We start from the raw sequence: 18,882 nt of genomic DNA, 5'->3' as shown, positions 1-18,882 counted from the left end.
AAATTAATCTTCAGAATGTTTTTATCTGCTTATGTAACCACTAGCCAGGTATGAAAAGCCTAAAAGTGTTACCTTAAGTATAATTGTATCAAGATACTGTCTCCAAAATTATGTGAATATATTAACCTCTGAAATTAAAGGGTAGCAGCATCTATAATGCAATATTGAAAATTATTTCTAAAGCATTTTATAAGTTTGTTCTTTGTGCAGAAACCCTGAATAATTTTTTTTTAACATTGTAGATGAGGAAATGATTCCAATTATTGCTTGTAAAATCCAAATGTTGCAAAACTCTGATCACTTGTTTATATATGTTCAGTTGCAGGTTTTCTCTTAGTCTTTTGCCTAAGAATATACCAAATGTCACATCTTTTCACCAGTGTAGATTACTTCATACCACATTGTCAAGAAAAGGACTGGAAGAATTTTTTGATGACCCAAAGAATTGGGGGGAAGAAAAAGTGAAATCTGGTAAGATATTTGGGTTGACTGATATTAAATATATTTATTAAATCCTCCATTACTTTGGGATTATTTATCCACCTTGGGGATCATTTAGGTGTTTCCTTTTTTTATTTCTTTTGGGAATGTGAGAGAAAATTAAAAGGACAATGTAATAGTACAGTTAATTGTTGATTGGCAGGTTGACAAAAGGCTTAGAAGAGGAGTAAATTGAAATTGTTAACTGAAGTGAGGTCAGAGATTTGGTTTAGATTTCATTTTTTAGAGATAATTACATGTTTATAATGATATGAAATATTTTGGTATTAAACTGTGGAAACACATTCTTTTTTAGTACTAACATTTTTTTAATGCTATTGCCAGTGACATTACTAATATTTTATGTGTTATCTAATTTAATGCCAGTTTAGTCCTAATTGTGTATTATACCATGATATGATAAAACTATTATATTTTACAGATAAGGAAACAGGTTTAGAGAAGTTGAATAATCTGCCACAAGGCACATAGCTAGAAAATTATTTCATGTTGTGAATTTCATAAATTTTTCTGTGTGTGTCTGTGAATTTCATAATTTTAATAGGAGCTTCATGGACCTGTCAGCAATTAAGGAATAAAAGTAATGAAGATTTACATAAACTTTGGTAAGTATACTGAATACATTAATATGTAGGTGTTGGAAGCAGTTAAAATATGACAATGAGGTATAAACTTTACATCTATTTGATGTAAGAAATTGAGAAAGTGATTTGTCTTATAATACTATGGATGATATGTAAAACCAGTAAAGATTTTAAGACAGATGTATTAGTGTTCTCAAATAGTTGGGGATTAAGAAATTTTACTGTAACTGCTACCAGTCATACTAGCATCTTTTTCTTTAAATTTATTTTATTTATTTTGAGAGAGAAAGCATAATTTTTGGTGGGGGGGGGCAGAGAGAGACTCTCAAGCAGGCTCTGTACAGTCGGCACTGAGCCTGATGAGAGGCTTAAACTCACTGTGAGATGATGACCTGAGTGGAAATCAAGAGTTGAGAGTTTAACCAACTGAGCCACCCAGGCATCCCCATACTAGCATTTTTACACTAACAATTTTAGTAAACTAATAAAATGAAATAGGAAGAGTTTGTCACATTTAAGCCTTCCTCCTTTTTATTACCTTATCCATGGTCTGGAATCTTTAGCTTATTTGCCCTGGGGAAATGTTGGAGGGTGCATTTAATTGGGAATTTAGCTAAATTTTTCTGGCAAATTTTCCTGATGAATTAGAGAGGGTTGAGAGGATTTAAGTCAGTGTGGTTTAATGCATCCATTCAGCATTTTTAATGGATGATTTATTTATTTATTTACTTGTATTTTTATTGAGGAGTAATTGATATAACGCTGTATTTCAGGGATACACTGTAATGATTCGGTATTTGTATGCATTATAAAATGATCACCTTAGTAAGTCTGGTTCAGATATGTCACCATAGATAGAAAAGTTCTTTTCCTTGTGATGAGAACTTTCAAGATCTGCTTTCCTACCTATTTTCAAATATGCAGTACAGTATTATTAACTACAGTCACCATGCTGTACATTATATCACCATGACTTATTTTGTGGTAGGGTCCCCTCCCTAAGGAGAGAAAAAACGCAAAAAACCTGAAGGCAACCTGGCTATACACCTCTGTGACAACATCCATCATGACCTTGTAACACGAGACCACTTAATCAGACTGCATGTTTGTGTGTTACCATATATGGGAGACAAAGAAATAGAAAACATATAAAAAACTGTGCCGCGTGGCATTCGGGACTCAGTTTTTCTTGTAGGAACCCAACTAAGCAGTGCCTGCAGGAATAAAGTTGTTTACTGGAAAGAAAGGCCTCGGTGTCAGGAATCTCTGCAAGAGTCCTGCTACATTGTAACTGGAAATTTGTACTTTCTTACCCCCTTCATCCATTTTGCTATTAACCTAACAATAAAATAATTGGAGCGCTTGGGTGGCTCAGTCGGTTAAGCATTCAACTCTTTGGCTCAGGTCTTGATCTCACAGTTCATGAGGTTCATTTGGTGTGGTTTGTGAGATTGAGCCCTACATAGGGCTCTGCTGCTGACAGCATGGAGCCTGCTCGTGATTCCTTCTCCCTCTCTCTGCTCCTCCTCAACGTGTGCACACACACTCGTCTTTCTCAAAATAAATAAACATTTTTTTTTAATAGAATAAAAATAGGGGCATCTGGGTGGCTCCGTTGGTTAAGTGTCCTACTCTTGGTTTCAGCTCAGGTCATGATCTCGCAGTTTCGTGAGTTTGAGCCCCATATTGGGCTGTGCACTGATGATGTGGAGCCTGCTTGGATTCTCTCTCTCTCTCTGCCTCTCTCTCTACTCCCCTACTCATGCTGTCTCTATCTCTCAAAATAAATAAACTTTAATAAATAAAATAAGTTATTTTACCAGCAAAAGTGGGTTTATTTGGGAATTAGACACTTGTAATTAAGGACAAGCAAGCTGTGGCAAAACCATAGGCAAATCCAACAAAGGAATATTATTTTATGGAGAAGGAAGAGGAGGTTGGAAGGGATTGTTCGGAATGAAAGTGTTGTACAAAAGCAAGAGTTCAGAGTGATGATGGTTATTCATTGGCTGAGTTTCAGAGGTAGTCAATTTCTTATAGATGGGCTTGTTTATCTTTCCTTTTGGGGCCTGTAATTGATGATTCTTTCCTGTTGAGTCTTCTATTAGGGATCTGTAATTGACAGTTTTCCTGTAATTGACATGGAATGGTATGGCTCCCCTTCTAGGATCTCCAGTCTACTTTAGTGAGGTTTCCTTTTATTAATTTTCACATTCCCCTCCTTTTTTTTTTTTTTCAATTTTTTTAACGTTTATTTATTTTGGAGAGAGAAAGAGTGTGAGTAGGAGAGGGACAGATAGAGAGGGAGACACAGAAGCCAAAGCAGGCTCCAGGCTCAGAGTTGTCAGCACAGGGCCCGAATTCACAAACTGCGAGATCATGACCTGAGCTGAAGTCGGATGCTAACTGACTGAGTCACCCAGGTGCCCCTCACATTTCCCCCTTTTGATCAAGATCTCTCCTTGAAAGCAGTGCTGAGGAAGAGCCCGTTTTTCTGTATTTAGTGGTTTTTTTCCTTCAGTGTCAGGAAGAACCTTTCCTGGTTGTCACGTCCTACCTTGGAGGGAAGGTACCTAATAGTTGGAAACCACTTCAGATCACATTTAAGTAACAGGAAGATTAGGAGGGAGAATTCTTAGGCACTTCCCATCTAAAGTTTATATTTTCTCTAGGTCCCAACTGTTGGAGATCATCTCCTTATTGGGTGCATCATTTTCTTTTTTTAAACTTCCAGTATAATTAACTTAGTGTTATATTAGTTTCAGGTATACAATACCTGATTGACCCAGTTACTCAGTGCTCTTCACCATAAGTGTACTCTTACTAATCTTCACCTGTTTCACCCATCTCAGTGCCTACCTACGCTCTGGTAACCATCAGTTTGTTCTCTAAGACTCTCTTTTTTTTTTTTTTTTGTCTCTTTTACACTTTGTTTTGTTTCTTAAATTCCACATATGAGTGAAATCATACACTATTTGTCATTCTCTGACTTATTTCATTTTAACATTGTACCCTCTAGATCCATCTGTGTTGTTGCAAATGTCAAGATTTCATTCTTTATGACTAATATTCTAGTGTACATATATACCACATCTTCTTTATCCATTCTTCTATTGATGGATACTTGGGTTGCTTCCATACTTTGGCTATTGTAAATAATGTTGCAGTAAACATGGTGCATATATCTTTTCAAGTTAGTGTTTTAGTATTTTTTATTTATTTTTTTAAACATTTATTCATTTTTGAGAGACAGAGACAGAGTGTGAGTAGGGGAGGGGTAGAGAGAGACACAAAATCTGAAGCAAGCTCCAGGCCCCAAGCAGTTGGCACAGAGCCCGATATGGCGCTCGAACTCATGAACGGTGAGATCATGACCTGAGCCAAAGTAAGACACTTAACTGACTGAGCCACCCAGGTGCCCCAGTGTTTTAGTATTCTTTGGGTAAATACCTAATAGTGGGATTACTGGATCATTTGGTAATTCTATTTTTAATTTTTTGAGGAACCTCCATGCTGTTTTCTACAGTGGCTGTACCAGTTTACATTCCCACTAACAGTACACAAGAGTTCCTTTTTCTCCACATCCTCGCCAATACTTGTTTCTTGTGTTTTTTATTTTAGCCATTCTGATAGGTATGAAATAATACCTCATTGTGATTTTGATTTGCATTCGCCTGATGATGAGTAATGTTGAGCATCTTTTCATGTGTCTGTTGGCCATCTGTGTGTGTGCTCTTTGGGGAAATGTCTGCTAATGCCTTCTGTTTATTTTTTAATTGGGTTATTTGTGGGGTTTTTTAGTGTTGAGTTATATAAGTTCTTTATATATTTTGGATACTGATGTTTTATCATATATGTTATTTGCAAACATCCTCTCCCATTAACTATGTTGTCTTTTTGTTTTCTTGATTATTTCCTTTGCGGTGTGGAAGCTTTTTATTTTGAGTAGTTCCAATAGTTTATTTTTGTTTTTGTTTCCTTTACCTCGGGAGATCTATCTAGAAAAATACTGTTAACAGCGGATATCAAAGAAATTGCTGCATATACCCTCTTGTAGGATTTTTATGGTTTTGGGTCTCTCATTTAGATCTTTAATACACTTTGAGTTTACTTTTGTGTATAGTGTAAGAAAGCAGTCCAGTTTCATTCTTTTGCATGTAGCAGTCCAGTTTTCCCGACACCATTTGTTGAAGGTTGAAGAGACTGTCTTTCCCACTGCATAGTCTTGCCTCCTTTGTCAAAGATTAATTGACCAGATAATGGTGGGTTTATTTTTGAGCTCTCTATTCTGTTTTGTTGATCTATGTGTCTCTTTTTGCATCAGTACCATACTCTCTTGATTACTACAGGTGTGTAATATGACTTGAAATCTGGGATTGTGATACCTCCAGTTTTGTTCTTCTTTTTCAAGATTGCTTTGGCTATTCAGGGTCTTCTGTGGTTTCATATGAATTTTAGGAGTGTTTATTCTGGTTCTATGAAAAATGCTGGTGGTATTTTGATAGGGACTGCATTAAATCTATAGATTGCTTTGGGTAGTATGGCCATTTGAATAATATTTGTTCTCCAGTCCATGAGCATGGAATATCTTTTTGTTTGTATCATCTTCAGTTTCATTCATCAGTGTTTTAATTTTCAGAGTACAGATCTTTCACCTCCTTGGTTAAATTTATTCCTGGGGCGCCTGGGTGGCGCAGTCGGTTAAGCGTCCGACTTCAGCCAGGTCACGATCTCGCGGTCCGTGAGTTCGAGCCCCGCGTCGGGCTCTGGGCTGATGGCTCAGAGCCTGGAGCCTGTTTCCGATTCTGTGTCTCCCTCTCTCTCTGCCCCTCCCTCGTTCATGCTCTGTCTCTCTCTGTCCCAAAAATAAAATAAAAAAAAAAAAACGTTGAAAAAAAAATTTATTCCTAGGTACCTTACTATTTTTGGTGCAGTTATAAATGGGATTGTTTTCTTAATTTCTCTTTCTGTTGCTTCATTATTAGTGTATAAAAATACAACAGATTTCTGTGGATTGATTTTGTATCCTGTGACCTTACTGAATTCATTTGTCAGTTCTGGTAGTTCTTTTGGTAGAGTCTTTAGCATTTTCTATATATAGTATCAAGTCATCTGCAAATAGCAAAAGTTTTATTTTTTCCTTACCAATTTTGATGCCTTTTATTTCTTTTTGTTGTCTGATTGCTGTAGCTAGGACTTCCTCGTACTATGTTGAATATAAGTGATGAGAGTGGACATCCTTGTCTTGTTCCTGATCTTAGGGGAAAAGCTCTCAGTTTTTCACCATTGAGTATAATGTTAGCTATGGGTTTTTCATATATGGCCTTTTTTATGTTGAGATATAGTCCCTCTAAATCTACTTTGTTGAGGGTTTTTATCATGAATAGATGTTGTATTTTGTCAGATGCTTTTTCTGCATCTATTCAAATGATCATAGGGTTTTTTTCTTTTTTCTCTTGTTGCTGTGATGTATCACACTGATTGATTTGTGATTTTTGAACCACCCTTGCATCCCAGGAATAAATCCTACTTGATTGTGGTAAATTATTGTTTTTAATGTATTGTTGGATTTGTTTCACTAGTATTTTGTTGAGGATTTTTGCATTATGTTCTTTGGAGCTATTGGCCTGGATTTTGTAGTGTCTTTATCTAGTTTTGGTATCAGGGTACTGCTGGCCTCATAGAATGAATTTGGAAGCTTTCTTTCCTTTTCTATTGTTTGGAATAGTTTGAGAAGAGTAAGTATTAACTCTTTTATAAAAAGTGTTTGATAGAATTCTCCTGTGAAGCCATCCGGTCCTTTAGTTTTGTGTGTTGGGAATTTTTTGATTACTGCTTCAATTTCATTGCTGGTCATTGGTCTGTTCAAGTTGTCTATTTCTTCCTGATTCTGTTTTGGGAGGTTATATGTTTCTAGGAATTCATTTTTTCTAGGTTGTCCAATTTGTTGGCATATAATTTTTCATAATATTCTCTTATAATCCTTGTTATTTCTATGTTGTCAGTTATTTCTCCTCTTTCTGATTTTGAGTTCTTTCTCTCCCTCTTTTTTTTAATGAGCCTGGCTAAAGGTTTGTTAATTTTATTGATCTTTTCAAAGAACCAGCTCCTAGTTTCATTGAGCTGTTCTATTGTTTTTGTTTCTGTTTCATTGATCTCTGCCCTAATCTTTATTCCTTCCTTCTTCCTACTGGCTTTGGGTTGTTTGTTGTTCTTTTTCTAACTCCTTTAGGTGTAAGGTTAGGTTGTTTATTTGAGATTTTTCTTGCTTATTAATATAGGCCTGTATTGCTATTAATTCCCCTCTTAGAACTACTTTTGCTGCATCCCAGTGATTTCAGAGTGCTGTGTCTTCATTTTCATTTGTCTCCGTGTATTTTATAATTTCCTTTTTGATTTCTTGGTTGACCCATTCATTGTGTTCATTGGATTTTTTTGTCCCCATTCACTGTTTTAAAAAAAAAATTTTTTTTTTAATGTTTATTTATTTTTGAGAGAGAGACAGAGCACAAGCGGAGGAGGGGCAGAGAGAGAGGGAGACACAGAATCCAAAGCAGGCTCCAGGCTCTGAGCTGTCAGCATAGAGCCTGATGCGGGGCTTGAACTCACGAACTTGCTAGATCATGACCTGAGCTGAAATCAGAACGCTTAACCTACTGATCCAACCAAGCGCCCATATTCATTGTTTAGTAGCATGTTATTTAACCTCCATGTATTTGTGTTCTTTCCAGATTTTTCTTGTAGTTGATTTCTGGTTTCATAGCATTGTGGTCAGAAAAGATGCATAGTATGGCTTTGAATTTTTTGAATTTGTTAAGACTTCTTTTGTGCCCTAACATGTGATCTACTCTGGAGAATGTTCTTTTCTACACTTGAAAAGACTGTGTATTCTGCTGTTTTAGGATGGAATATTCTGACTATATCTTTTAGATCCATCTGGTTCCGTGTGTCATTCAGAGCCACTGTTTCCTTGTTGATTTTCTGTTTAGATGATCTATCCATTGATATAAGTGGGGTATTAAAGTCCCCTGCTAGGGGCGCCTGGGTGGCGCAGTCGGTTAAGCGTCCGACTTCAGCCAGGTCACGATCTCGCGGTCTGTGAGTTCGAGCCCCGCATCAGGCTCTGGGCTGATGGCTCAGAGCCTGGAGCCTGTTTCCGATTCTGTGTCTCCCTCTCTCTCTGCCCCTCCCCTGTTCATGCTCTGTCTCTCTCTGTCCCAAAAATAAATAAACGTTGAAAAAAAAAATTAAAAAAAAAATAAATAAAAAAATAAAGTCCCCTGCTATTATTGTATTACTGTTGATTATTTCCTTTATGTTTGTTATTAGCTGGTTTAGGTTTTTAGGTGCATAAATACAATTGTTACATATTCTTGTTGGATTTTTCCCTTTATGATTATATAGCATCCTTCCTTGTCTCTTGTTACAGTGTTTGTTTTAAAATCCATTTTGTCCATTGTAAGTATTGCTACCCCAGGTTTCCTTTCACTTCTGTTTGCAGATAAATGCTTTTCCATCCCTCTACTTTGAATCTGCATGTGTGTTTAGGTCGGAAATGAGTCTTGTGTAGGCAGCATATAGATGGATCTTGCTTTTTTTATCCATTCCATCGCCTTATGTCTTTTGATTTGGTGTTTAGTCCATTTATATTCAAAGTAGTTATTGATAGGCATGTAACCATTTTGTTATTGTTTTATGATTATTTTTGTCCTTCTCTGTTCCTTCTCTCGCTCTCTTACAGTTTGCTGGCTTTCTTTAGGAATATACTTGGATTCCTTTCTCATTTTTTATATATCTATTACCAGTTTTTGATTTGTGATTACTATAAGGTTTATATATAACATTTTGTGCATATAGCAGTCTGCATTAAGTTAATGTCGCTTGAGTTTGGAACCCATCCTAAAATCACTAAATTTTTACTCCTCTCCCCCTCACATTTTAGGTATATAGTGTCCTACTTTACATCCTTTTATTTTGTAAAATCCTTGATTGATTTTTATAGATATACTTAATTTTATTGCTCTTTGCTTCCTACTTTCCTTTGGTCTTTCCTTTCTACTCAGAGTCCTCTTTAACATTTCTTATAAAGCTGGTTTAGTGATGAATTCCTTTAGCTTTTGTCTGGGAAACTCTTTATCTCTCCTGTTATTCTGAGTGATAGCCTTCCTGAATGTTAGAATATTCTTTGTTGAAGGTTTTTTTCTTTCAGCACTTAATATTTATCATGCCACTCCCTTCTGGCCTAGAAAGTTTCTGTTGACAATCAACTGATAGCCTTAGGAGATTCCCCTTGTATGTAACAGTTTTCTTTTGCTACTTTTAAAATTGTTCACTACTTTTTGCCCTTTGAATTACTAAGTGTCTTGGTGTGGCCTTCCTTGGGTTGATTTTGTTGGGAGTGCTCTGTGCCTCCTGGATTTCTGTTTCCTTTCTCAGATTCGGGAAGTTTTCAGCTATTATTTCTTCACAAAACTCTTCTGCCCCCTTTTCTCTCTCTTCCCCTTCTGGGATCTCTATAATGCTAATGTTATTATGTTTGATGGTGTTGCTGAGTTCTCTAAGCCTATTTAAAATATTTTTTTTTAATTATTTTTTTTCTCTCTCCCATTCAGCAAGATTGCTTTCCATTACTTTGCACCCCAGGTTGTTGATCCATACTTCTGCTTCCTCTAGTCTAGCATTTATTCTATTTAATGTATTTTTTTATGTGTGTTTTTTTTTAAGTTTATTTATTTATTTATTTTTAGAGAGAGAGATTGAGATTGTGCACGCATGAGTGGGGGATTGGCAGAGAGAGAGTGGGAGAGAGAGAGAATCCCAAGAAGACTCTGCACTGTCAGTGCAGAGCCCAACGTGGGTCTCAAACTCAAAGACCCGAGCTGAGATCAAGAGTTGGACGCTTAACCAACTGAGCCATCCAGGCACCCCTGTTTAGTGTATTTTTAATATAAGTTATTGAGTTACATTTTCTGTCTCTTTGTTGAGGGTCTCACCAAGGTCCTCCACTCTTTTCTCAAGTCCAGGGAGTATCTTTATGACTATTAGTTTAAATTCTTTGTCACGAATATTGCTTACTTCCATTCCGTTTAGGTCTCTTGCTGTGATTTTGTCCTGTTCTTTCACTTGGGACATATTCCTCTGTCTCCTCGTTTTGTCTAACTCTTTTCATCTGTTTCTATGTGCTGGGAAAGTCAGCTATCTCTCCTGGTCTTGAAAGTAGTGGTCTTATGAAGAAGAGGTCCTAAAGTGCCCTGCACTTCACCCGAACCTGGTGCTTCAGGGGTGTTTCCTACGTGTGTGGCATGCACCTTACTCTTGCGGCTGAAGTGTGTTTGCCTTGTCAGTCATTTACAACAGTTCTCTGCATGTTGCAGGCAGGGTTTTGTTCCTGTGTTGTTAGTGGGCCTGTCTGGGGTAACCTTAGCTTGAGTTGGGTCAGACTAGGTGTTTGCCAGAGTTGCAGTTGCACTGAACTGTAGGGTATTCTTTGTGTTGTCCTCTAAGAAGCTTTCATTGTCGGACAAGGCCTGCAGTCACACCGATGTCTGCCCCCAGTCCACTGCTGGGACCACAGTGGAACTAGTGTGTGCGGTTATCTTCCTCTTTCCCCGGGACAGGAATCAATTTGGGGTGATGCTAACCCATCAGGGCTGCTTGCACACTGCCAGGCTTGTGGTGTCACTTTGGATGGACGCCTACTGAGAGAGAGTTGGAGGGAGCAAGTCCACAGAGGAACACAGGGTGCACAGTGATAGCAGGGTTTGCTCAGGTCTGCTATAGGAAGAAGCTGGGTTGGAGGGGTAGATCTGCAAAAGTGGTTGGGGGCCAGGCACACTGTTAGTGAGCTAGGTAGAGACTATTTGCACTACATTGGTTCCCACCGGTGTCTGTATCTAGGCTGGGGAGTGGGGGAAGGAGATGGTGCCCACCAATTCCTTTGTTCCTGGAGAAGTCTCCCTAAGACTTGCCCCTCCAGCATAGGCCCCAAAATTAGCAAACAAATCTCCTTGTACACCCCAGGCGTCTTTCAAACTGGTGCTCTGTGCTGAATCTCAGCGGGGCTATTTGTTCTCTTGTCTCTTTAAGGATGGGGACTCAGTTTCCTCTTGGCCTTCTACTCTACCTGACCCAAGCCTGCTGATTTTTAAAGTTCTAAGTGTTAAACCCCCATGACAACAAGAACTCAAGAAATTAAGCCCCTCTGGTTTTCAAAGGGAGAATTATGGGATGGGAATTTTATGTCCTGGGAATTTATCTTCCCAGTGCTGGTCCTGCATGCCTGGGGTGCCTGGTGTGGGGTCTGCTCCTCTCTCCTCTCTTCTGTGCCCACCCTGTCCCTCTTACATACGGTCCTGTGTTTGTTTGGCTCTCCACTATGTCTCCATCCTTCCTACCCTCTTCGGTGTGGCCTCTTCTCTACATTTAGCTGTGAAAAAGTCTATTATGCCAGTCTTTGGGTCATTTTCTGGGTTACTTACACTGAGGTGGGTGTTATCGAGGTGTGTCCATGGGATGAGGTGAGCCTAGGATCCTCCTACTCTGCCATCTTCCATGTGTCTGGGGCATCGTTTTTACAGAAGTGTAACAGGAAACAAAGTATAAAAATTTTAAGTAATTATATAAAACACAAGAAGTAACATAATTCAAAATTGTTTTATGGTTCTAAATAAGACCTTAGGTCTGAAAGTAGTCAGCTGAAAATATTTATTGGCACTTTCTCCAACTTATAGGAGAAAGTTCTCCATACAGAGGCAAACTCCATCCCAGAGTCATGTATGCCTCCTGCAAGTCCCCACTTAAAGTGGCCATGAAAGCAAAATAGGGGACTCTGCAAGAGCTCATTGGAAGAATTGATCAAGTGCATTTTGGAAGATACAGTGCAGGTATACACATGAAGCAATAGTTAATGAGCTTTTGCAAAAAATAGCAAAACTTCAGAGATGTATTAAAACAGTATTATCTCAAAAGAACTATTTGAAAATAGACATTATCCAGGGTGCCTGGGTGGCTTAGTTGGATAAGCATCTGACTTCAGCTCAGGTCATGATCTCACGGTTCGTGGGTTCGAGCCCCATGTCGGGCTCTGTGCTGGCAGCTCAGAGCCTGGATCCTGCTTCCAATTCTGTGTATCCCTCTCTATCTCTGCCCCTCTCCCGCTCGTACTCTGTCTCTCTCTCAAAAATAAAGAAATGTTAAAAAAAAAAAGAAAAGAAAGTAGACATTATCCAGTTATACAACCTGTAAGGTTGCATATTCAGAGACTGTGAATTTGGATAAGAATCCAGAATCAGATAATAGGTTAGATGAAAGACTTTTGGAATTCTGAACCTTCTAACCCTTCAGAAAAAAACAAGTGAAAAAGTAGTTCATCACAAGATCATGATGAAGCTGTTTCTGAAAGCCCATAATGAGAAAAAAAGATGTTGCCCCCTTTCTCAAGCATTTGGGAAATGCACATAAGGGTGTTTTCTTTCCACTTTCAGCTAAAGAGTTGGAAAAAGCAAACAGGAAAAGGTATGCAGGCCTGGTCTGGACATGTTGATAAAGCTGTCTTGTCATTTCTGCTTCATTTCCAGGAAATATTTACTTTCAGGTCACTAGATGGTATGCAGGTCCAGTCAGGGTTTAGTGATTTCTTTAGATGTGTCATGTGAATCCAGGATTCTATTCCTTGGAGTTTGGTGGCACGAGGGTTAGTTAGCAGTTTCTCATGCAGGTACGTACCTTCCCAGCAAGGTTGAAGAGAGTAGTTTTGGAGTTTGGAGAGTAGTTTTAGTCTTTTTCAGTAGATGAAATCTCCAGGTTGCAAAATGTGATGCTTAAGGTTGCCGTCTCCAGGGAGTGCACTGTGAAAAGATGGCTCTAACAAAGCATAGTTAGTTTTTTTTTTTTATTTTTTTTTAAACGTTTTATTTATTTTTGGGACAGAGAGAGACAGAGCATGAACGGGGGAGGGGCAGAGAGAGAGGGAGACACAGAATCGGAAACAGGCTCCAGGCTCTGAGCCATCAGCCCAGAGCCCGACGCGGGGCTCGAACTCACGGACCGTGAGATCGTGACCTGGCTGAAGTCGGACGCTTAACCGACTGCGCCACCCAGGCGCCCCAAAGCATAGTTAGTTTTAATGGAAGTAAATGGGCCTTTACAATATTGACGTCTGTCTTCCTTCTATCAGCTCTGGGTCACAGGAGGCAGGGGCCAACTACAGTGGATGTTCTGTGACTATCTCATGGGATGAAAGCTTATGAATTTCAAAGGGGGTAGATTTGAGATTTAGAAAGACTAATAGCAGTACTTTTGGCCAGGGTATTTGGAGGGTCTCTACAAATTTTGCCCAATTGAGTCTTAATAGTGCTGTTAGTACATTCAACTACCCCAAGGTTTGAGGACGATATGCACAATAAAAGTGTTATAAAACCAGCCAAACAGCACAGACTGGTTGAAGCACCTAATCAGTAAAGTGCATTCACCAATCATTGTGGAGTTCAAGAGGGTTTCCCCAGGTAGGGATAATCTTTTTCTAACAGAATTTTAGCCACAGAAGAAGCATTAACCTATCTACAAGAGAAAGCTTTGGTGAGTGAGAAAACATACAAACCATGACTAAAACATATATACATCCATGAAACGGGGGAACTGTATGAAATTCATTTGTGTGAACAGGTTTCTTTGTATTGCATTTTGGTGGGACAAGGGAGGTAGGCACTGTTTGTTACCTTATTAACATTTCCCCACCAATATTGGTTCATGAATGCTATCATGTGAGTAGATACTGTTTATGCATATACAGTGGTAATTGGGAATTTTAGATTTTCTGGTAGGGCAGGATTGTTACTTGATCCAAACCAGAGTTCTCTCTTTCTTATGGAACAATTAATTAGATTTCCAATATTGTTATTCCCTCTCTGGGGCAATTGTTGGGTATTTCTGATCATTTTTTTTCCAAATTACTGTTTGGGAGAACATCCCTTTGGACCATGACAGAGGTTTGGCTCCTGGTTTCCTTGAGAGCAGCGTTTTAGGCAGAAATATCAGTGAGGTGGTTTCCTTTGGCCTCCAGGAAGTTAAGTCTGGAATCCCCTGGAATATTAATAATAGCCAGAGCTTTATATGTAAGTGATGAATCATTAAATTCTCTTTATTTAAAAAAAATTTTTTGGGGGGCACCTGGGTGGCTTGGTCGGTTAAGCGTCCGACTTCGGCTCAGGTCATGATCTCACAGTCCGTGAGTTCGAGCCCCACGTCGGGCTCTGTGCTGACAGCTCAGAGCCTGGAGCCTGTTTCAGATTCTGTGTCTCCCCCTCTCTCTCTGCCCCTCCCCTGTTCATGCTCTGTCTCTGTCTCAAAAATAAATAAACGTTAAAAAAAATTTTTTTTAATTTTTTAACGTTTATTTATTTTTGAGAGAGAGAAAGACAGAGCACGAAGAGGAGAGGAGGAGAGGGAGACACAGAATCCAAAGCAGGCTCCAGGCTCTGAGCTGTCAGCATAGAGCCCAATGCAGGGCCTGAACTCACAAATTCAAAGTTGGTCACTTAACCGACTGAGCCAACTGGGGGGCCCTACTAAATTCTACTCTTGAAACCAAAAAAAATAAGTAAATAAATAATAGCCAGAACAGCTAGTAAAAGTATGGCATATTGGGACACCTGGGTGGCTCAGTTGGTTAAGCGTCTGTCTTCGGCTCAGGTCCTGATCTCGCGGTTCGTGGGTTCAAGGCCACGTCAGGCTCTATGCCATTGGCTCAGAGCCTGGAGCCTGCTTCAGATTCTGTGTCTCCTCCTATCTCTGCGCCTCCCATGCTCATGGTGTCTCTCTCTCTCAGTAATAAATAAACGTTAAGAAAATTTTTTTAAGTATGACATCTAGTAAATTTTGGACATAGGAGTCATTTTTAATTTTATCCCCATTAGATGTAAGGAAACCTTGTTTCCATAATATTCCAAACTCATCAGCTACTCTAAAGGCATACCAGCCATTGGCATAAATGTTTGTGGTTTTGTCCTTCGCCACAATACAAGGATGGTAAAGGGGATCCCATTACTATTTCTTTAGTGGTCTTAACTAAAAGGGTGGTGGTAGGAATGGCTCTGAGACAAGGGGGACTCCTGTGCCCCAGGGTGTAGTTGGTAGGTATAATGCCCTGTGTGTTGATGATGGTCCCCATGTTTTTGGGTGAGTACTCCCCCAAGGGCATTCCCTTCCCTTTTATCTAAGAGGAAAAAGGAAAGTTGATAATTAGCATTCCAGAGGGCAGGAGGCATTTATTAGGCTCTTCTTTAAAGTTCCCAAAGGCTATGTCTTCCCATCCTTTCCAAATAATAAGGTCAGTCTTGTCATTTTTTAGTAAAGCATATATAGAGTTAGAGCAGTAAGAAGTTTGGAATCTCATTTTCAACAGTAGCAAATAAGTCCAAGGAAACCTCATAATTGGCGCTTAGTTGTAGGTTTGGGGAAGTTCAGGATGTCTTGAAGTCTACCTGAATCCAGATGTCCTTGTTCCAAGATCAGGTGCCCTAAGTATCAAACCTGAGTTTGAGCAAACTGCAATTTTTCTTTGGAGAGTTTATGTCCCTAAAGCCAAAACTTGTAACAGGTAGATGCTATTTTCCTGTGAAGAGTTTTGAGAAGGGAAGCAAGGAGGCAAATAATCTACATATTTTAATAAAGTAGAGCCTCCAGAAAACTCTGTCATCCACATCAGTTTTTAAGGTTTCTAAAAGTAAGGACTTTCTAGTCCTGGAGCATTATTGTCCAGGTGTATTTTCCATTCTTCCCAAGTGCAAGTTTGGCTATCCTCATCAACTGAAATACTAAAATATGCACTGCATAGATCAGTTGTGGTGAAAATTTTGCTTTCAGTAGGATTGGGTGTCACTAACATGGGGGGAGGGGTTAGGAACAAGATGCCAAAGGATAACAATGTTATTTATTACTTGGAGGTCCTGTACAAACCTCCATCCTCAGCCATTGGGTTTTCTTATAGGTAAAATTAGAGGTATTACAGGGACTAGTGTAATCTTTTATTATGGGCTTGATGCCTTGCAAGGCTTCTTTATAGGATATTCATTAATTCTGGGGACAGGTTTTGAGGGATCTGTTTGAATCTTGATGGGAGATGAACTGTGGATTCTACCAATATCAGTTGGAGACCTTGCCCCTAAAGAGAACGGTAACTGATCCAATAGGGACAAATGATCAGTGTCCCCGGACTCCAGCTATAGTGCTGTCAGAGATGGAGCAAAAAAAGATGTCAAAGGGCTATTTTTTAAATTAATTAATTTTTTTTTTTTTTTTTTTTTTTTTTTTTTTGCGAGAGAGAGAGTGCAGTGAGCGAGGGGCAGAGAGAGGGAGAGAGAAGGGGTTCAAGGGTTCAACCGAAGCAGAGCTCATATTTTTACCCAAAGCAGGGCTTGAGCTCACCCAGTGTAGAGCTCAAACACACAAACCGTGAGATCATGGCCTGAGCCAAAGTCAGATGCTTAACCTACTGAGCCACCCAGGCACCCCAAAGAGCCATTTAATTTATCTGATTGGCTATTTTCATTACTGCTGTCAAATTCTAGAATTATTTCCCCATTTTGGAAGAAAGGAATTCTGGTATGGTATTTTTCTGAGAGATCTTCACCCAATAGGGGCAGAGGAACTGAGGAGAAAGAGTTCTGTCTCTCAAAGTGCCTAGACAAAAGAGAAGAGGTTCAGAGGCAGGAACCTGTTGAGGTCTGTTAAAGACCCCTAGTATTTGAACTGTTTTATTAGTACTCTGAGACAGAGGCTCCTTTATAGCAGTGGGAGATGGGATACACTTAACACTGTAGCTCTCATGTCAGTAGAGACAGAGTGAGATTCATTCCCAATCTGGACAGTGATTTCTCTGAGCTGATAGGGTTTGTTTGGAGTGTACTGTTTTTAAAATTGGGAAATTTAACACAAAAATAAGGATTTCTGGTTCCTCTTAAATAATCAGAAGTGCACTCTGGCAACACTGGACCTGCCTTCCTGCGTTGTAACAACTGGCTGCTGTATATAGCAACTGCCCCATCTAAATGGAGCCATACAGACCACTTTTTACCCATCTGTTCCTTCAGTGAGCCCACTTCACTTACAATTGTTTATCTGTCTAGGCAATGTAGTAGACATTTAAAGTTGTATCCCCTGATTTAAAGGTTATTTATCTTTAATGACAGATTAAATAATTGTAAAATACTTATTAAAACCATTAATATTATTGGCTTACTCATGTGACAAAATAAGAAATATGTATTTGGTCTTTGTCTCTAATTCCTTGACACATAGCTCCTAAATCTCTTGGAATTTCCCAAGAGGAGTGTCTTTTGTTCTAATTCAGCAACTTCTAGTGGGTCCTTTGGTAGCTTCAGGACAGAGGCTAGTCGCCACAAAGACTTGAGGCATGATTGGAGTGTGGGGCTTTCAGCCTCATCACCACCCTCATCTCTGGTGAGAGGAGATGGACTGGGATTGACTTTAACCAGAATCATGATTTAGTCAATTGTGCTTATGTATGAAACCTCCATAAAAATCCCTGAATAACTGGGTTTGAAGAGCTTCTAAGTTGGTGAACACATGGAGGTGCTGTTAGGGTAACATACCCTGAAAAGACAGGGACGCTATTCACCCCTTCCACACACCACGCCGTATGCATCTCTTCTGTTTGGCTGCTTCTGAGTTGTATCCTTTATAATAAACCAGTTCTATTAAATTATCAAACCAGAGGAGGAGGGGTCATTGGAAACCGAATTTATAGTTGTTAGTCAAATGTATGCAGGCTTTGGAACTTGCTATTGGCATGTGAAGTGGGGGGACAGTTTTGTGGGACTGTACCCTTCAATCTGTAATCTGGCACCACAGGTACTCAGTGTCAGAGTGCTGGAGAAGTGGTGTTGAAAAGTCAACGTGTATTTGGCATCAGGATGGAAAAAAAAACCTTTCATTTGGTGTCAGAAGTGTTATGTGTAGAACAGCACAGATTCATTGTAGAAAAATTAGTTGTATGAAAGCACTGTTACCATGGGTTACTGGTGAAGGGATAGGTAGGGCTGTTCAGTATTCATCTTGGCTAAAACCTATTTATCTTCTGATTTTATCTCCTTCCCCAAAATTGTCTTCCTCCATAACTTAAAATACCCCAGTGCTTTTGTGTCATTTTCAGTGCCCTTGACATTTATTTCCTTTCCTTTCTTCCAGCTCTAATTCTCAAACATTTATTCACAAAACTTACCCCACTTTACCTTTGCCACTTTAGTACCTTTGGTTATGTTTGCTTTGGTTTCCTTTCCAGCCTAACAAAACCCATCTTTCTGAAGCTTGCTTTGATCATCCTGGCTAGAAGAGATGTTCTCACCTCTCCCACATAAATCTTCCCTCTCTCGTCTGTACCACTCAGTTCACCACATCACACTACATTTTCTGAGGCAGCCTAGTGAAGTAGAAATAAAACGAATATTGCACACAGGGAGTCCATATTATGAATCTTGAATTAGTTATGTGCCCCAGAATACCTTACTTCTGTCACCCTTACTTTCTTCTTTTACAAAGTAGAGGGGCGCCTGGGTAGCTCAGTTGGTTGAAGGTTCAACTCTTGATTTTGGCTCAGGTCATGATGTCATGGTCATGATGTCATGGTCATGGGATAGAGCCCCAAATCTGTCTCTGTGCTGAGCATGGAGCCTGCTTAAGATTCTCTCTCTTCCTCTCCCTCTGCCCTTCTCTCCAACCGCCTCTCTAAAATTAAAAAAAAAAAAAAAAGTGGAAATAGTACCAACTCCAAAGGGTTGAT

General features: G+C 39.3%; 1 protein-coding gene across 1 annotated transcript in view; it reads left to right on the top strand.

Annotated features, from left to right (window-relative positions):
- The window catches only part of MRPL47 (mitochondrial ribosomal protein L47), a 35,064-nt gene that overhangs the window by 2,632 nt on the left and 13,550 nt on the right, over window positions 1-18,882 (top strand). Inside the window, exons 2-3 of the mRNA XM_030329412.1 lie at window positions 320-471; window positions 1,046-1,106. Of these exons, the coding sequence (XP_030185272.1) occupies window positions 320-471; window positions 1,046-1,106 (213 nt within the window). The remainder of the gene's footprint in view (window positions 1-319; window positions 472-1,045; window positions 1,107-18,882) is intronic.

The sequence above is a fragment of the Lynx canadensis genome, chromosome C2 (genome assembly GCF_007474595.2).
Source record: "Lynx canadensis isolate LIC74 chromosome C2, mLynCan4.pri.v2, whole genome shotgun sequence".
NCBI lineage: Eukaryota > Metazoa > Chordata > Mammalia > Carnivora > Felidae > Lynx > Lynx canadensis.
This window is presented reverse-complemented; position numbering and strand designations above follow the sequence as displayed.